Source organism: Tachypleus tridentatus, chromosome 1, assembly GCF_004210375.1.
Source record: "Tachypleus tridentatus isolate NWPU-2018 chromosome 1, ASM421037v1, whole genome shotgun sequence".
In the NCBI taxonomy this organism is placed as follows: Eukaryota; Metazoa; Arthropoda; class Merostomata; order Xiphosura; family Limulidae; genus Tachypleus; species Tachypleus tridentatus.
The window spans coordinates 1,659,905-1,679,646 of record NC_134825.1 but is presented as its reverse complement, the minus strand read 5'-3'; the positions used below and the strand labels follow the sequence as shown (position 1 = coordinate 1,679,646).

The 19,742-nt window shown below is 34.3% G+C and overlaps 1 protein-coding gene across 2 annotated transcripts; it reads right to left on the bottom strand.

Annotated features, from left to right (window-relative positions):
• Window positions 1–2,388: 2,388 nt before the first annotated feature.
• LOC143226671 (serine/threonine-protein kinase mos-like) lies at window positions 2,389–19,415 on the bottom strand. 2 transcript variants are annotated; one of them, XM_076458352.1, is made up of 4 exons: window positions 18,723–19,415; window positions 7,073–7,292; window positions 4,892–5,237; window positions 2,389–2,766 (listed from the first exon to the last, which is right to left on the bottom strand). In XM_076458352.1, exons 1-4 carry the CDS (start codon window positions 19,378–19,380, stop codon window positions 2,605–2,607), a joined length of 1,386 nt encoding a protein of 461 aa, XP_076314467.1. In that variant the 5' UTR covers window positions 19,381–19,415; the 3' UTR covers window positions 2,389–2,604. The 2 variants fall into 2 exon arrangements, with proteins under 2 accessions (XP_076314467.1, XP_076315040.1); XM_076458925.1 differs by having other exon boundaries at window positions 2,596–2,766; window positions 4,924–5,237.
• Window positions 19,416–19,742: the final 327 nt, after the last annotated feature.

Genomic DNA, 19,742 nt, shown 5'->3' with positions numbered 1-19,742 from the left:
AGATGGTTGTGCAAGTCTAAACAAATATGTCCATGAATGCGTTAACAGTTATAATCTGGTATGAAAAGATGTTTATTCAAGACAAACAAAACAGGTCACCCTTCCCATAACCATTTGACGCAAGATGAGTCCATTCTAATTACTGGACTAATCACTCCGAAGTTTACCACCATTAGTTTGGATGTATTACACAGCAAATCATTTAAGCCCGATAACACTGGATCGAAACGAAAGTTTTCCTCATCATCAGTGTGTCCAGATTTCTACGTTTTTCAGTTGTTCCAATTTTTCAGCTGAGTTCCTGTGATATACAACACAGAATGTACATGTGCAAGACCTGCACTACATTAACTCCATGCAAGTTTTAACTCTTACTTTCCCTTGATTGATAATGTTGCCAGTAGGAACCTTGATGTACAATGCAAAAAGTCGTTAATATTAACTAAATAATGTACATATGGGGTCAAGGTTAGAAACATCGGAAAACTAAGAAGCGTTACTGAAAGTATAAACTTTTGTATGTTAATGTTGAAGAAAGTATAATCCACATTGTTAATAAGCATTGATGCAATATAAGCCTTCACGTTTTCATGTTCACAAATTTTAATAACGGTTAAATTCTCCCGTGTACAACGGAATTCAGTGTCATTTATTCCTTGTACCCACTCGCGACTGCCTATCTTAATTTGTTTTTTTTTAATAAATCGCTTGTAACCAGTGTTGTGTCACCTCAAACGACATTTGCTCATTCTCACGATAAAATAGCCAAGTCATGACACAGTAGAGCTCCAAGAAGGCTGTCATCTAAAAGTAGCCAAATCAGGATATGCTAAGATCCATAAAAGCTGCAGTCCAGAAACAGCAGAGTCAAGATATTCTAAAAGCTACCATTCAGAAGCAGCCAAGTCAGGTAATGTTAAAACTTCTTAAAACTAATAACCAGATCCAGACAACTCAGGGGATGCTAAGACTTACGATATCTGCTATCTAAAAGCAGTAAAATTACATGAAAGTTCTTAAAACTACTATCCAGAAGAAGCCAAATCAGGACATAGTGAGATCTTCTAAACATGTTGGCTACCACACGACCCACCCATTGGCCACAATAATCTTCCAGTAAGACCCACAGAACCCACAACCGAGTTGTGCTCCGTTTTCTTTTTAAAGGATCAACGAGTGGCTGGGACACAACAGCAACATGTATGTTCTTCCTTAAAATAGTAATTGTAAAATGACTAGTGGGATCCTGGAAAGTGTCGGCAAGATAGGCTTGGGAGCCAACATGTTAAAGCTGCTATCTAGATGCAGCCAAACCAGAACACATTTATACTCCATTAAAGTTGCTATAAAGAAGGAACCAAGTCTATACATTACAAGACCTTGTAAAGATACATCTTTAGCATTCATTAGTTATTTGCCTAAACACGCATCAGGAATGATTCATTTTGCTGAGTCACCCATTCTACCACCAACCAAACTGAGTGGTAGTATTCATATCCCAGTAAGGTTTTAATGGATTATGAGGATATCCTCAAAGATATATCAAACAAGTCAGAGGCTTGCTGCTTTGACAGGAACAGCATCAGTTACTACAATAAAAAACTAAGTTTAATAAGCTGATAGCTGAAATGGAACTAAATACAGTTGCTGCAGTGGTTACACCTTCTCCATTATTCCTACACTTCAGCAACACTACCTCCTGTTTAACTTTAGCGGCTCTTACATTTTAGCAGTCACTTTCTGCGTGTTTTCCTGCGAATCCTGTTCTACAATGGTACAGCCTTCTGTGCGACCTCCTGAATTTTAATGGTGCCATCTTATTCGTGTAATTCTGTGATAGTTGTGCCTCAGATAACTGTGAGCAAACTAAGAACATCTATGAAGCAAGCATTATCATTTATTAAGTTTCAAACTGTCTAATCAGACAAGAGAGAGAGAGAGCTTGTTGTTTCAACTGGACCAATGGTGTGGACAGCTATGACAGAGAAAGTCGAAACATTATGCTGCACTCTGGACAATTAGAACATCGTAAGTGATATTGAAATGTATTGTTAGAACTATCAGCAGAGCTATTATTTCCCGAGTGTTCAATAGCAACAGATTTGTTTGTTTTGAAATTTCGCGAAAAAGGTTCACAAGGGATATCTGCACTAGCTATACTTAATATAGCAGTGCAAGACAAGAGGGAAGGCAGCTAGCCATCACTACTCACTACCAACTCTTGGGGTACTCTTACCTACGTATAGTGGGAATGACAGTCATAAAATAACGCATGTTTGGTGTGACGGAGATTCGAACCCGTCTTCCTCAGATTACTAATCCATCGTTCTAACCATATGGTCATGCTAGGTCCTTAATAGCAACAGAACTATCTCTATAAAACTTCAGTGTCATTTATATTTTAATCTTTTATTGGATTTTTGTATATAAAGAACTTGAATAAAAATCAAACAAAATAATAATAGTAAAACCAGTTGAAATATTTCTTAATAAATTGGCTATTTCTTCACTGAAAAGGTATTCTAAATTAACCATTCGATTTATATAATATAATCAAAATCTGAATGTTTCCAGTAGCTTTCACGTTAATTCTTCTGGATTGGATCAATTTAACGTAGTCAGAATCTGAAGTGTGTGAGTAATTTCTTCACAAGAGGGTCGTCTTGTTGAATCTTTGTGCCAACATTGTTGGATCAATTTAACGTAGTCAGAATCTGAAGAGGGTAAATTATTGGGAAGCTGTGGTCTCTTCCCATGTGCAACAACCTTAAAAGAAAAAGAATTATTAGATATTGACAAATTAAGACATCTACATATCACTCGTTTTGACTAATTTAGTACCAAGCTTCATTTATCAGAAAAGATAAAAGTCTGAATTTTGCTAATAACCCTCAAACACAATCATTTCCCAGAAATCAGAACTGAAACATTTTCTATGCAAAAACGGCTCGTTTGGGTTGAGAAAATATTTTACATAGAAGAGCGAACAACGTTTCGACATTCTTCGGTCATCGTCAGGTTCACAAAGAAAGAGGTAACTGACCGGAAGCTGACCACATGTTTGAAAGGGGTTGTGTAACTGAGTGTCGGAATGTAGAGGGCGGTGTTAGATGTTTGAATATATAATTTTATTTTATTATATTTCATATAAGTACAAAGGCGTTCCTTTATATTGGTTTATTTTGGGTTTGAGTTGTATAAGTAAGGCTTCTTTAATTTTGAGTTTGTTTATGTTTGTTTCTTTATTTAGTATTTGAGTGTTTTCTATGGTTATGTTGTGTTTATTTGACTTGCAGTGTTCGAAAACGTGTGAAGGTGACTTTTTATGTTCTTTGAATCTGGTTTCCATTTTTCTACTTGTTTCTCCAATATAGAAGTCGTGTAGTTATCACATTGTATTTTATAAATAATGTTGATGTGGTGTTTGTCAGTGTAGTTTTTACATAGTATAGACTTCAGTTTTGTGCCTGGTTTCTGAATAAATTTGGTATTAACTGGAATGTCATATTTTGTTATTAGTTTTCGCCAAATGTTGATTATTTTTCTGCTGATGTCGGAATACATGGTATGCAGTAGTATATGATTTCATGATTTTTTGAATCGTGAGATATATTTACTTTTGTTGGTTGATTTTGCTTTCTGTCTAGGTGTGTGCGTATAATGTTTTCTACGGTATGTGGAGGAAACTTATTGATGTTGATGAAGTATTGTTTTATTTTGTCTAATTCATCGTTAATTTTATCTGATGAGCATAGGTTTATGGCTGTGTTTATTTGGTTTCTTAGTATGTTGAGTTTTTGTTTTGTTTCATGTGCTGAGTCTCAAGGAATGTATAGTCCAGTGTGGGTGATTTTTCGGTGGATTTTTGTTTTGAATTGTGTGTCGGTTCTTGTAATTTTGAGGTTAAGAAATGATATTTGATTGCTTTCTTCCTGTTTATTGCGTTCTTCCTGTCTATACTATGTAAAAATTACACTGACAAACACCACACCAACATTATTTACAAAATACAATGTGATAACTGTCACGACTTCTACATTGGAGAAACAAGTAGAAAAATGGAAACTAGATTCAAAGAACATAAAAAGTCACCTTCACACGTTTTCGAACATTGCAAGTCAAATAAACATAACATAACCATAGAAAACACTCAAATTCTAAATAAAGAAACAAACATAAACAAACGCAAAATTAAAGAAGCCTTACTTATACAACAACGTAAACCCAAAATAATCGAATATAAAGGAACGCCTTTATACCTATATGAAATGTAATAAAATAAAAGTATATTATATATTCAAGCATCTTACACCGCCCTCTACATTCCGACACTCAGTTACACAACCCCTTCCAACATGTGGTCAGCTTCCGGTCAGTTACCTCTTTCTTTGTGAACCTGACAATGACCGAAGAAGGTCGAAACGTTGTTCGCTCTTCTATGTAAAATATTTTCTCAACCCAAACGAGCCGTTTTTGCATATATATTTCTCTACAAGTGGGTTTTCTCGACATCACAAACATTTTCTATTTATGAGGTTGTCACAATGTTATCCAAGTTCCTGATACCTATTCATAAAACTAACGTTTATTAATTCAATCTGATAGCCATACAGTTAATACATTTATTCATACAAGCAAGTAATTATAAAATTAATATATTTATAGATCTGGATGTTGATGCTGCCTCAAAGCTTCTTAATTTTTTAGAATTTGTGTACCATTTTATTTTCATGTGTAAAAGCAAGCAGCACAGTTATGAACAATGATTTGTTTGATGAAACGCATAACATGTATTTAGATATAAATGTTTATAAATGGTTTTCCAGTAATATTTAGAAAAAGACAAAAATATAAAGTTTATTCTTGCCTCGTTTTTACCAATACAACTTACTGTATATATCACAGTATGTGGCGCTTCATTACCATAAGGTATTTCATTGGTCAATAGTTGCCATAAGATAACACCAACTGAGTAAACATCGTGATGTGGAGCAGGAAACTGACCACAGAATGTCTCGGGAGCTGTATAACGGACAGTGCCAAACATTCGGGATATTGCCTTCATAATACGAGTTAGGCCTTCACTGTGCAGCATTCGGGTCGGTACTGCCAACCCAAAGTCGGTCAACTTGCACACCCACGACGAGGACACAGTGACGTTGGCTGGTTTGACGTCACGATGGATAATTCCTTTCTCATGGCAGTAAGCCAAAGCTGAAGAAATTTGAATTGCGATCCTGTACACAAACAGTTAAACTGTATGTCAACTTAAAAATTAAAAGCACAAATCCACATGAAATACTTGAAGGACTTAAACTGATAAAACACTAAGATATATATTCGTAATAGCATATTTCTTTCCGTCTCCAGTGCTTCGTTACTTCATAATACAGATCTGAGCAGGATTTTCCACTAACCACCACTAATTATACGCAAGTAATAAAAAAAAACCCTGCAAAACGGACAGTGACAAACATTCGGGATATTGCCTTCATGATGTAGGGTTGGAAATGCCAAACGTACAAAACAAGGTAGGGATGAATACTCAAAACATACAAAAATCAATACACAAATAGGCAACTCTTTCCAATAATAAATTTTATCTACAACTAAATATTAAATTACTGTCAGTTCACGAGTTCAGTTTTGAGCAAAAGTGCTTAAATAAATAATGCTATACAGTTTTACAGCGACTAATAACAACTAAATAGCAAAATTGATTATGAACTTACTAGATACTTATGTAGGAATTTTTGCATTGGTTTTGTATATTTATCCCTAGATACCTTCTGAACTCTTCCGATATTAATATCCCTAAATCTTTGTATCTTTTATTACTTCCTTATCCTCTTTTTCTAAATTTCCTTGCAGTAGTTTGAAAGGTAAGCATTTGTTTTTTTATTATAATAATTCAGCGGCAATAGATATATTATGTCAGTTCTCTCGGTTTCTCTAATTCTGGATTAAACTGGTGGCTAATAAAGCTGGAATGATTTCACCAGGATAGTGCAAGTAACCAGGAGCACTAGATCAACGTTAAGAGAATATTTAACCAGGCAGTTAAATATGGTAATACACACAGACGATAAGACTTGTGCCACTGAAAATCTAAAGGAAACTACAACTATGTATTTTTGATAATTAAAAATCTGGTATTTTTAAACACAGACATCAATATGTTGTGCACAAATATGTCAGTTGCATAAATACTTGATCTGTGATGACGAAACTTGTAGAGAAAAATATATACATATTAAAATAGCTGGTGTGAGTACATAGAGTTTTCTCTACCCATACCAGCTGTTTGAACATAAATACTTCATCTGCTTAATACTTTGAATATTTTTAAATTATTCTTTCTTTATTTATATATATTGATTTTTACTGAAATTGGTTTGATATACAATATGTAAGACGTTACAAAATACCGTCATATAAGAACAGTTTGTACTGTCATGTAGTAACCAAAAATGAAACCTATTTATGAAACATTAATATAACATACGCTTATAAAGTGAAATCAATGCTAAATAGAAGTTTACTTTATTTTCTACAAACATACATGTGGTAGAAGTACACAATAATATCACTGTTATCCAAGCTGCGATATGCCCGTTGATAGCAATTAAATAAAGATATAATTTAACTTTAAACGTTATTTATAAGCATGATATAATAATAGATAGAACGCCGTGATCATTTTTGTCTCTGCACATATCTATGTACTCAGCACCACGGTTCTTAGTGATAATACTATTTATAACCTAAACAAAATACCTCCTCAACTTCCACTAGGTTACATGACACAATTAATAACCTAAATAGAATACCTCTCCCATTTCCACTACGTTACATGACACAATTAATAACCTAAATAGAATACCTCTCCCATTTCCACTACGTTACATGACACAATTAATAACCTAAATAGAATACCTCCCCAACTTCCATTACGTTACATGATACTGTATGTATAAAATAAGTAGACTGCTGTTAGTAATCATTAAACGTATAGACAAAATACTTGATTCTAAATAGATTTTATTGAAGGTGCCCTAATGAAAAGACTAACCCGTTTCGTCGGTTCCTTTCTAGATAATCAACTGCTGAATCCAGAATTCTTTGAAGGTTCTGATGACCACCATACTCCATAAGCACCAATCGCCGTTTAACTGGTGTGTCGTATATTTGCAATGTTTGGATAATATTAGGGTGATGTAAAGGAAGAGAATTTCTCTCTCCGATGTTATGGAATAAAGGCTGCTGGGTAATTTTAGCTGCTACTCTCAATCCTACAGTGAAAGTAAACAAAACATTATATTTAACGAAACTAGAAAAGTCATGTAGCTACAAGTACACTGGGTTTCACTGTTTATCCGAGTATTGTACTGAAGTCTACATATTGTTTTGTTCACAAGTTTTCGATGTGTTCCTACTCCAACTTACTATCATGGCTCGTGCCAGAGATTTAGCTAGGGAGTTTTTATTTTGACTCTTAACCACTTTTAAGACTCTGGAGTCTCCCGCTAGTACAGCGGTAAGTCTACGGATTTATAACGCTTAAGTCAGATGTTCGATACCTCTCGGTGAGCTTAGCAGATAGCCCGATGTGGCTTTGCTATAAGAAAACATACATTTAGAGTCTGGTTACAAAGTTGAAGCGTTGATACAGTTGGTTATCATCGCATAATTAAATATTTTTACATGTTGAGAAAAAACAAATAAAATTGTATATAAAAATTTTTGTAAAACTTCAATTCTAAAATACGAGATTTACTGATAATAAATTAAAACAATAAGGTGAAAGATGTGGCACACATTTTGTAGCTTCTTAAAAGTAAATTACATTTAATTCAAGACAGACATGTTACTGAAGTCATTAAACAGATAATAAAAATCAAATTTAATCGACTTACTAAAGAAATAAAATGGAAAAACAGATAATATAATAATTTATAAAGGCTAACTGATTGCCAAATTGGGAGACATACAGTACTGTAAGAAAACAATGCTGTTCACTCCCCCCCCCTTTATCTACTCTGTTGTTATGGATAACAGTTTGAATTGTTCTATTTTGTGTTCACGTTGGATAACCAATAAAACTCAAATATATAACTAAAATAAATGTTAATAAAATCCAAAAAATGGGCTATCTAAAACAGTTGTTTGATTATGTTAAAACTAAAAAGTACTTATTTAGAATGCTAGGAGGTAAACATGTTACACCAAGATGGCAGATGGCTGATATTGTTAAAACGAGCAGCAAGGATTTCAGAATGAAGAAAACCAAGACAATTGTAAATTTAACAAATACATCATTTGTTCATAACTATAGTTTCACCAGTAAAGGCACCATTAATAACAGATTGAAATGTTTTAACAGGTTATCATAATCATTTCTTCTTCTGTTAAGAACTTTTAAGGGGGAGGTATTTTTAGTATAAATATTTTAGGGTGGTTATTTTTTTAAAATGTTGAAATTACAACCTTTAATTCAACTGCCTTCCCACAAATGGCTTCAAACAGAGAAAAGCGGTAGGAGTTGATAAGTTGTAGGTACAAGCATTGAACTCCGCACCTTTAATTGAAATCCATGACTGATAACTAGTTTTTCATGAGTTTGATTTCGGGTACTATCACAACAGACGATGGACAATATATACAACACCACTTGACTCTAGGTGAATGTGAAGGCCATTTTCGGCTGTTCGTTTAAACATGTACATACACCCTGTTACAAACATTTCAACCTGCACCTGATTATTCCTTTACTAGCGGAACCTTGATCGTGAATAAACAAACACTCTGTTACAAACATTTCAATCTGTACCTGATGATTCCTTTACTAGAGAAACCTTGATCGTGAATAAACATACACCCTGTTACAAACATTTCAATCTGTACCTGATGATTCCTTTACTAGAGAAACCTTGATCGTGAATAAACATACACCCTGTTACAAACATTTCAATCTGTACCTGATGATTCCTTTACTAGAGAAACCTTGATCGTGAATAAACATACACCTGTTACAAACATTTGAATCTGTACCTGATGATTCCTTTACTAGAGAAACCTTGATAGTGAATAAACATACACCTGTTACAAACATTTGAATCTGTACCTGATGATTCCTTTACTAGAGAAATCTTGATCGTGAATAAACATACACCCTGTTACAAACATTTCAATCTGTACCTGATAATTCCTTTACTAGAGAAACCTTGATAGTGAATAAACATACACCTGTTACAAACATTTGAATCTGTACCTGATGATTCCTTTACTAGAGAAACCTTGATTGTGAATAAACATACACCCTGTTACAAACATTTCAATCTGTATCTGATGATTCCTTTACTAGAGAAAACTTGATCGTAAATAAACATACACCTGTTACAAACATTTGAATCTGTACCTGATGATTCCTTTACTAGAGAAACCTTGATAGTGAATAAACATACACCTGTTACAAACATTTGAATCTGTACCTGATGATTCCTTTACTAGAGAAATCTTGATCGTGAATAAACATACACCCTGTTACAAACATTTCAATCTGTACCTGATAATTCCTTTACTAGCAAAACCTTGATTGTGAATAAACATACACCCTGTTACAAACATTTCAATCTGTACCTGATAATTCCTTTACTGGAGAAACCTTGATCGTAAATAAACATACACCCTGTTACAAACATTTCAATCTGTACCTGATGATTCCTTTACTAGAGAAAACTTGATCATGAATAAACATACACCTGTTACAAACATTTGAATCTGTACCTGATAATTCCTTAACTAGCAAAACCTTGATCGTGAATAAACATACTCCCTGTTACAAACATTTCAATCTGTATCTGATGATTCCTTTACAAGTGAAACCTTGATTGTGAATAAACATACACCCTGTTTCAAACATTTTAATCTGTACCTGATGATTCCTTTACTAGAAAAACCTTGATTGTGAATAAACATACACCCTGTTACAAACATTTTAATCTGTACCTGATGATTCCTTTACTAGAGAAAACTTGATCATGAATAAACATACACCTGTTACAAACATTTGAATCTGTACCTGATAATTCCTTAACTAGCAAAACCTTGATCGTGAATAAACATACTCCCTGTTACAAACATTTCAATCTGTATCTGATGATTCCTTTACAAGTGAAACCTTGATTGTGAATAAACATACACCCTGTTTCAAACATTTTAATCTGTACCTGATGATTCCTTTACTAGAAAAACCTTGATTGTGAATAAACATACACCCTGTTTCAAACATTTTAATCTGTACCTGATGATTCCTTTACAAGTGAAACCTTGATTGTGAATAAACATACACCCTGTTAAACAAACATTTTCCTTTAATTGATTGTGAATAAACATACACCCTGTTACAAACATTTCAATCTGTACCTGATGATTCCTTTACTAGAAAACCTTGATTGTGAATAAACATACACCCTGTTACAAACATTTCAATCTGTACCTGATGATTCCTTTACTAGCGAAACCTTGATTGTGAATAAACATACACCCTGTTACAAACATTTCAATCTGTATCTGATGATTCCTTTACTAGCGAAACCTTGATTGTGAATAAACATACACCCTGTTACAAACATTTCAATCTGTACCTGATGATTCCTTTACTAGAAAAACCTTGATTGTGAATAAACATACACCCTGTTACAAACATTTCAATCTGTACCTGATGATTCCTTTACTAGCGAAACCTTGATTGTGAATAAACATACACCCTGTTACAAACATTTCAATCTGTACCTGATGATTCCTTTACTAGCGAAACCTTGATTGTGAATAAACATACACCCTGTTACAAACATTTCAATCTGTACCTGATGATTCCTTTACTAGAGAAACCTTGATCGTGAATATTTATGAAATTTACAATTTTCTTGTTTCTCCTAATTTTGTAATTATGTAGTTTCATCAGGTACTGATGGTTCAAAATTCAAGTTCAGGAAAATGTTAGAAGGTAAAAATGTTATGTCGGGATTCACTTAAAAGTGGCATGACTTTTGGATGTTTTCTGTTTTTACAAAGGATACTAGCAATTTTCCTCACACTTAGCATTTTAGTGGAAACACTGGAAAACTCGAATCAAATATTTATTAATCTTTGTAGTCAGAAGAAAAGGTGAGAGATTAGAAATACGTAAAGAATCAATTTGAGCCAAGAGTTTCCCCATGGTTTTAAAGAAGGTCAAATATCAAGTATAAAAGTCTCACTCATTTACTATATGTTAATAAAGAGGCAAGTGACTGAGAACTGGCGATCTTTCAATGCTATATGTTAATCAAGAGGCAAGTGACTGAGAACTGGCGATCTTTCAATGTTATCTCTGTTTAAAGAGGTAGAAGGAACTATCCTAAAAGTTATCTTCAGTTTATTGAGAACCGTAGAAAACAATAAAAAAACTTTACAAAATTACTAGTTGAAAGCAATATCATTGGATTAACCAAAAGGGAAGTCCTGTCTATCCTGTTATACCCCGATTTCCCACGACTTTGTTTTTTATCTGCGGCATAGCTGGTCATAGAATGGCTCCGTGTTTGTGCTTTTCCAAGTATAAACTTTTAGCTCATAGCTTAGTCATTTCTTAAATCAGTTTGAGGTCTAATTAAAGTTTTGGACTCAAAACGTCAAACTCTTTCGGCTGATGCATTTCATTATGCCCAGTGTCTAAGATTAGTTTACAATGATCTCGCCTAAAAGGATTTCAGTTTGTGGGTAGTCTTGATAAGTAACAAAATACAAACAGGATGTAGTCACTCCACTCAGTTGGTATTACTAACGCATTAAAATACAAACAGGACGTAGTCACTCCACACAGTTGGTATTACTAACGCATTAAAATACAAACAGGACGTAGTCACTCCACACAGTTGGTATTACTAACGCATTAAAATACAAACAGGACGTAGTCACTCCACACAGTTGGTATTACTAACGCATTAAAATACAAACAGGACGTAGTCACTCCACACAGTTGGTATTACTAACGCATTAAAATACAAACAGGACGTAGTCACTCCACACAGTTGGTATTACTAACGCATTAAAATACAAACAGGACGTAGTCACTCCACACAATTGGTATTACTAACGCATTAAAATACAAACAGGACGTAGTCACTCCACACAATTGGTATTACTAACGCATTAAAATACAAACAGGACGTAGTCACTCCACACAGTTGGTATTACTAACGCATTAAAATACAAACAGGACGTAGTCACTCCACACAGTTGGTATTACTAACGCATTAAAATACAAACAGGACGTAGTCACTCCACACAGTTGGTATTACTAACGCATTAAAATACAAACAGGACGTAGTCACTCCACACAGTTGGTATTACTAACGCATTAAAATACAAACAGGACGTAGTAACTCCACACAATTGGTATTACTAACGCATTAAAATACAAACAGGACGTAGTCACTCCACACAGTTGGTATTACTAACGCATTAAAATACAAACAGGACGTAGTCGCTCCACACAGTTGGTATTACTAACGCATTAAAATACAAACAGGACGTAGTCGCTCCACACAGTTGGTATTACTAACGCATTAAAATACAAACAGGACGTAGTCGCTCCACACAGTTGGTATTACTAACGCATTAAAATACAAACAGGACGTAGTCGCTCCACACAGTTGGTATTACTAACGCATTAAAATACAAACAGGACGTAGTCGCTCCACACAGTTGGTATTACTAACGCATTAAAATACAAACAGGACGTAGTCGCTCCACACAGTTGGTATTACTAACGCATTAAAATACAAACAGGACGTAGTCACTCCACACAGTTGGTATTACTAACGCATTAAAATACAAACAGGACGTAGTCACTCCACACAGTTGGTATTACTAACGCATTGAAATACAAACAGGATGTAGTCACTCCACACAGTTGGTATTACTAACACATTGAAATACAAACAGGATGTAGTCACTCCACACAGTTGGTATTACTAACACATTGAAATACAAACAGGATGTAGTCACTCCACACAGTTGGTATTACTAACACATTGAAATACAAACAGGACGTAGTCACTCCACACATTTGGTATTACTAACGCATTGAAATACAGGTACTAAGGATAACAAAATATCTTGCAGATAAACTTACTGTAGCCCTGCCTAAACGAATTTCCCTTTATTTCATATAGCAAAAGATTAATTAAGATAATCACATACACAAAAGCTGCAGAAAGACTAACTAATTAGATTGTAGGGTGATTGTATATACCATTAAAATCTCGTCCCTTGTAACATGTGACGTACTTTGAGGGACAGAGCCTTTGAATTTCTGATTCATAGTAATAATACAAGTTCATAATATTTAGCGGGGACAATAAAGTCTTGAGTATTTTTAGCTGTACTGAAAATATTGATGAATTAGACAACGAATAATTTTGTTGAATAGCGAAACATTATAGTTAATGTAAAGTAAACCATTTGAGTTATAATAATTTGAATCAACTATTAAATACTAATTGAAACCAACTCAACAGCGTGAAAATTTCGATGTCTTTGTTAAGGACTCATTGAAAAAATCTACTAGAATGATTCTTTGGATGTTTACCTCAGAGATAAGTTAAAATATCTTTTATCTTGAGAAAAAATGGTAAGAGATGAGCTTGAGCAAGACCTAATCAAACCTCAAAAAACACTGAACTAAATGTGCATTTTCACATTAAGTATGGATTGAAATAAATCTTTTTTCACAGATACTGTTCACATGGATTACTTGAGCATATCACAACCTTTGGAACATTAGAAAACCATTTAATAACATAACTCAGCGACTTTGATAAAACGGTTACAAATACTCAAAATACAAATCTTACCTTTAGAATGAAATCACAAAATTCAAAATACAATAACAATCACCGATTAATACACATAAAAAAATACAAATACAGAGATAATTACAATATACATTTGACACATAAAATACACATTTACACAGCAGTAAACATTTAATTACCCTTACGTCGTCAAAAGACATCTGAACGTCAGCTTGCCTCATGGGTGGTGCCCAGGCCAAGACTTTATCTGCGAGAGTTTTGCATAAAGCTAGCAAGTTCTTCTAGTCAGAGAGTGTGAAGTAACCCTGCTCCTAGTTACATAAAGCTAGCAAGTTCTTCTAGTCAGAGAGTGTGAAGTAACCCTGCTCCTAGTTACATAAAGCTAGCAAGTTCTTCTAGTCAGAGAGTGTGAAGTAACCCTGCTCCTAGTTACATAAAGCTAGCAAGTTCTTCTAGTCAGAGAGTGTGAAGTAACCCTGCTCCTAGTTACATAAAGCTAGCAAGTTCTTCTAGTCAGAGAGTGTGAAGTAACCCTGCTCTAGTTACATAAAGCTAGCAAGTTCTTCTAGTCAGAGAGTGTGAAGTAACCCTGCTCTTAGTTACATAAAGCTAGCAAGTTCTTCTAGTCAGAGAGTGTGAAGTAACCCTGCTCTTAGTTACATAAAGCTAGCAAGTTCTTCTAGTCAGAGAGTGTGAAGTAACCCTGCTCCTAGTTACTTTGAGTCCAGGCCTCAATCCACTTTGCAGTCATCTCTTTGCAACACAGCTTTAGAACCAGCGTTAGGTGTTAGTGGTAGGTAAGACTGTTGGTAAGTCGGTTAGTAGCTGCCACTATGCAATCTCCAATGGCCTACCTTAGGCAATGTGGCTCAACTGATGTTTAATTGGATGACCTTCCATTCATGTCAAACCTCGTGCCTGCCAATAATGCTAATTCTAGGGTGTTGTTATGAGTGGGTGCACTGTCATATCTACACAATTATAGCCTGATTCTTAACCCTAGACTCCGAAACAGCAGACCCTTGGATCAACTTCAACTCTGATAACATCTTTCATGAATTCAGGACGAATAATCACTCCAGAATTGAGTAAAAATATGATGTTGCTTCTGTAAGATAGACAAGGCACCAAAAAGTGTTCAAGACATCCTCTACCTACATGTTTGGTTCGACTAGCAGTATTGCGTCAGGACAACTAATACAGTCATGTACATGATGATTCTGTTTTCCTCCGTACTTGTCTACAGTTGAATGGCGCTGTCTCTATCCTGGGGAAGTGAGATTATACATTTCAGGCACATCAACAAGCTATGCATCTTATCAAATTGGTTCTGATGCATCGAATGTTGAGGCTAAACTGTAAACCAGCTCTTCACCAAAGAAAGTTCTTGAAATACTTGTAGTGGTGTTGATATATTACTTTCATTGGAGAATCGGAAGAACTTAAGAATTTAGCAAACAAGAATTATTTTCAGTGGTAGGGTTCAGAAGGCATGTTATCTAGTTCTATAGACTTACATTAAAAACTATTACATTAATATTTTATTAAGTTGTGTCACTAAAGTTGACATACAATTGTACTTTATTATTCATATTTTAAATATTAAAAAACTGTTAAATATCTATTTCTATATAAACAAGTGGTACATTTTTGCCTGTTGCTCAATTACATTTTATAATGCCTAAAATAAGAGTATCTCTCTTTGTTGAGATATTATTACATTTAGTGAACCAACTACAGTGGTTCCACCCACAACTTCATCTTTTGGAAATACTACACATGCTCCTCTAAAGTACATGCTTATAACCAATCGAAAGTGCACATTTTGAACTGCATTATCTAGTAATTCTTTCTAACGCATTTACATGGGTAAAGTTACTATAACCGTTGGAATGTTTGAATTTTGAAGGTCAAGGCGTACTGATGTTGTATTGATAAAGCAACGATAATACAGGAAAAAGAAAGACTTGCAAGGGTAAAGTGCGTATATGTGGTACTTGTGGAAAATATCGTCGATGTCAGCGAGAATGTAACTGTTTAAATCCAAAGGCACGAAAAGCAGGTGGGAAACACAGAACAAATTAAAGGCACGAAGAAAGAACAAAAAGGATTGATTACGCTATTCCTTTGTTGAATAACGAATATGAATAGCGATACTTCTGAGGATCCCATGGATTTCGTGACACTGAAGAAAGGATGCGGGTCATCCAAGAACTCGAGTAAATGAAGGCGTTGTTGTAGTACTCCAATAGGGCGCAAGAAAGATATCTATTAAACTTAGCAGTCCTGTGGTGTCGAACTCACAGCGACTATCTTTCGGAAGACATCAAGTGATTATCTTTCGGAAGACATCAAGTTTCAGTGCTCTTTACAAGAACTATCGATTGCTGCTTTCTGCACGACTGTTTAAAAAACTTTATGCACCATGTTATTCCAAGGAGATCCAGATGGTCTTACGAACATGAATGTAAATGTCATTTGTGAATTTGATGGTAAACTATTTTCGTCCTCTCATCTACCAACTATGTGCAACAAGCTTTGCTATAGAAAAGTTATACTTCTACTGTTATGTTAGTTGATAACATTCAAAGAAGGTAAAGAGAGATTGAGCTAACTTTTGTAACAGATAGATGGTACTTTTATCGACTGAAATCTGAGATTCATTCAACTAAAACCTAGAGTACGATTTGTCCAACATTGCTGCGAGTGAAAGCGGTAGAGTATCATTTTTCAAGAAATATTGATACCAAGGCTTTCGTATCTCCTCTTAAAACAAAGAACAAGAACGGGAACAAATATCGAAGAACATGACAAACGATGCTTGATCTTACCAAAGAGGGTAAGTTAAACAGAACACCACACGTACATCACCTAAGTTTTCTACAGTAAACTATGGAAGCCAAAAACTTGCTATAATATCACAAACTCTGCGAATTTGTCATTAAATTATGTGTAATTTTTAGTACAACGTGAAAACACTAAGAATAGTTTTAGCTCATTCTAGAATCATGTTATATACAGGGTGTTCGGAAAGTCACCGTGCAGTTTTGTCTGTTAATAAATATACAAGTGCACAGTGACTTTCTGAACACCCTGTATTATAGTTGCCAAACAGCCCAAATTCTTGGCACGTGTCACGTGGAAGTACTGTTAAAAACACCACACATGCACAACGTTTCGACGTCCTCTACATTACCTGCAAGAAATACTAATTTATACATTTTTTTCGTCACGTGATATTAAATTGCTTTCGTATTCACATAAATGTTTTGGTCAACATCACGCTAAATATCCATGGTTTGACTTGATGGCCCTTCATTTAAGTTTAATGCGCGTTTTTTTTTTTTAATTTTCAATTTATAGCGATTCTCTGATACTTAAAGTTGTAATATTACGTTGTTGAGCTGTACTTTTAATTTTTTCCATAAAATTGTGTGTTGTGTTGTTCTAAAATCTTCTGCAATAGCAGAGTGATTTTATTTCTTGCGTAACATTTATGTTATTGTAATCTGCACTGAATTGCATTTAGTGTGGTCAATATACATATTAACATTATATTATGTAAAATTCCAGTTTTACCTTCTAATTCTTTTTTATCGTTTATATTCCACAACATTTCTTTAATCTTATTTATTTAGTGTCGTTGGTTTCTCTTAATATAAAGTAAAGAATGTTTTTTTTATCATTTTAATATAATATGATCTTTGAAAACATGTGTATCAATATTGGATTTGGGAATGACACTTCCAGTTTAGATTTATCTGTAATAGCGAAGTATTGAGATAATGAAATTGTACTCGGGAGACACATTTACGTTTATAAAAATTAATTTATTTGGTAATCCTGGGAATATGGTAAACTTTTTCGTGATGACGAGAGACCCACTTGAACTAAAAATGTATCTCAAGACGGCTGATATGGGTATTAGCACTTTAATTAAAATAAAGTACAGAACAACGTTTCGACCTTCTGAGGTCATCTTCAGGTTAACAAAGACTTTCTTTAATTTTTATTAACCTGAAGTTGACCTAAAAGGTCGAAACGTTGTTCTCTACATTATTTCAATGTTGAGAAAAATTCGTGTATAAGCCTACATATTAATTTACCTACACTGCGACTCTTAAGCAACGTTTGTAAATATATTTCAATTCAAGTTACAAAGACACAACTACCGTAATTGTTGCAAATATCCAACTTCACTGCCATAGGACTATCTAGACCAGTGGTTTTTAACCTTTTTCAGTGTTTGCACCCCTTTCAAATCAGTAATCATTTTTCGCACCCCCTGGAGAAATATAAAGCATACTCTTATGTAAAAATATAGATTTGCTTTAATTATTCATGGGCATCCTCGCACCCCTTGGGAATCATCTTCGCACCCCTGGTTAAGAACCCCTGATCTAGACGTACTGGTACCAGTGTAAATGACCGCAACCATCACTCGATTTAACAACGCCCTGAAAATTATTCAGTTTTATTTCCGTCTAAGTTTTTGTTTCACAAGTTTAAAAATTTGCTGGATTACGATTTAATTTTAAATATCTTTCGACACTACAAGTTTCCCGAAGGATTAAATTATCCACTCCTATAAATGGTATGAATAAATAAAAAGAATTTGAATATAAGAAAAATGTTAGGAAACGTAAGAAAAGTATGTGAACACTTTTTAAAATCTGTTGTTACAGAACAAAGGATGAGAAAATAGGAAATCAGATATATCACGTTTAATAAATTTAAAACCAGTATTTGATTAACCACGTTGTTGTTGTTTTAAAACAGCCAAATGACGTAAAAAACTCAACATCGTAGGGAAAGAAAACTAAACAAAATTTTAAGAATAAAAACAAACATTGTACATACCTTTACAGAGTCCAAACACTACACAACCAAAAGAACCTTGTCCTAAAATACGAATTTCTGGCAGACTTTCTAATGCTTCGGTGAATGTTTTACCATATTGTTTTAACAGAAGTTCCTTAAAAGGCGTGTTTATTTCGGGTCCAAAGAAAGGGCTCCACTCCTTTTCCTTCTTTATTAGAACGTTTGAACTCTGAGTATATGTGGTTCCGGAACTCTTACATGAGTACTGTTTTTCACATTTCAACCTGGATACTTTTATCGGTGTGAAAACTTCTTGTGAATATTTTTTACTTGGCCTTAAAATGGGAGAACCATCTATATTACAGTTAAAAACATGTGGAACTTGAAGACTGTCATTACTAATACCAAGCTTTGTGAAACGTTGTGATGGCACTGGACTGGTACCTTCTTCATGAGGAGTTACAAACAACTTAATGCTTGGCCACAAATGACTTTCCCTACCCGATGATAGAAAATTCTTCAGTCTAGAAGACCCGGGGGAAGTGAGGTCATAAACTGCAGGTAAGCGACTACAAAGGGAAGGGCGACGTGGAGTTTCGGGGGTATTGAGACGAGGTGATAGCCGATGACAACTTCCACATAGCAAAGGACTAGCACTTCGACGTAACCTAGAAAATGAGCGTCTAACTCCTGACATGACTACTTAATATTCTAAGAGAAAAATCAGTTGAACTCAGCTGATGTTAATTTATACCATATTAGTAATTTATTCTAAACAGATGGCGCTTCAATTTTTACTTCTCATTACGGAAATACTAATTTTCAATAAGTTTTCTCTCGACGGTAATAGTAATAATTAGTGTTTGAAAACAACTAAGATGACTTTGAAAAAATACTTAAAGAAATATCAAAAAGGTAAAAGTCGCGCATTCTTTGGCTTTCAGATGGTAAATCTCTAAAAAATGCTTTCTTCCTTTTTCATTTAACCGAAATGCTCAATTTCTAATTTTTTATTTTCTTTCGATGTGACAGATGTAAGTCTTTGGATTTAAAATGATA

What these genes read in the sequence shown, in the direction of transcription:
- LOC143226671 (XM_076458352.1), bottom strand. Translation starts at nt 19,380, where the DNA reads ATGTCAGGAGTTAGACGCTCATTTTCTAGGTTACGTCGAAGTGCTAGT. An exon ending in AGTGTTTGGACTCTGTAAAG is followed by an intron (nt 7,293 to 18,722) that starts GTATGTACAATG and finishes CTTTCACTGTAG; the next exon opens with GATTGAGAGTAGCAGCTAAA. An exon ending in GAAAGGAACCGACGAAACGG is followed by an intron (nt 5,238 to 7,072) that starts GTTAGTCTTTTC and finishes GTTTGTGTACAG; the next exon opens with GATCGCAATTCAAATTTCTT.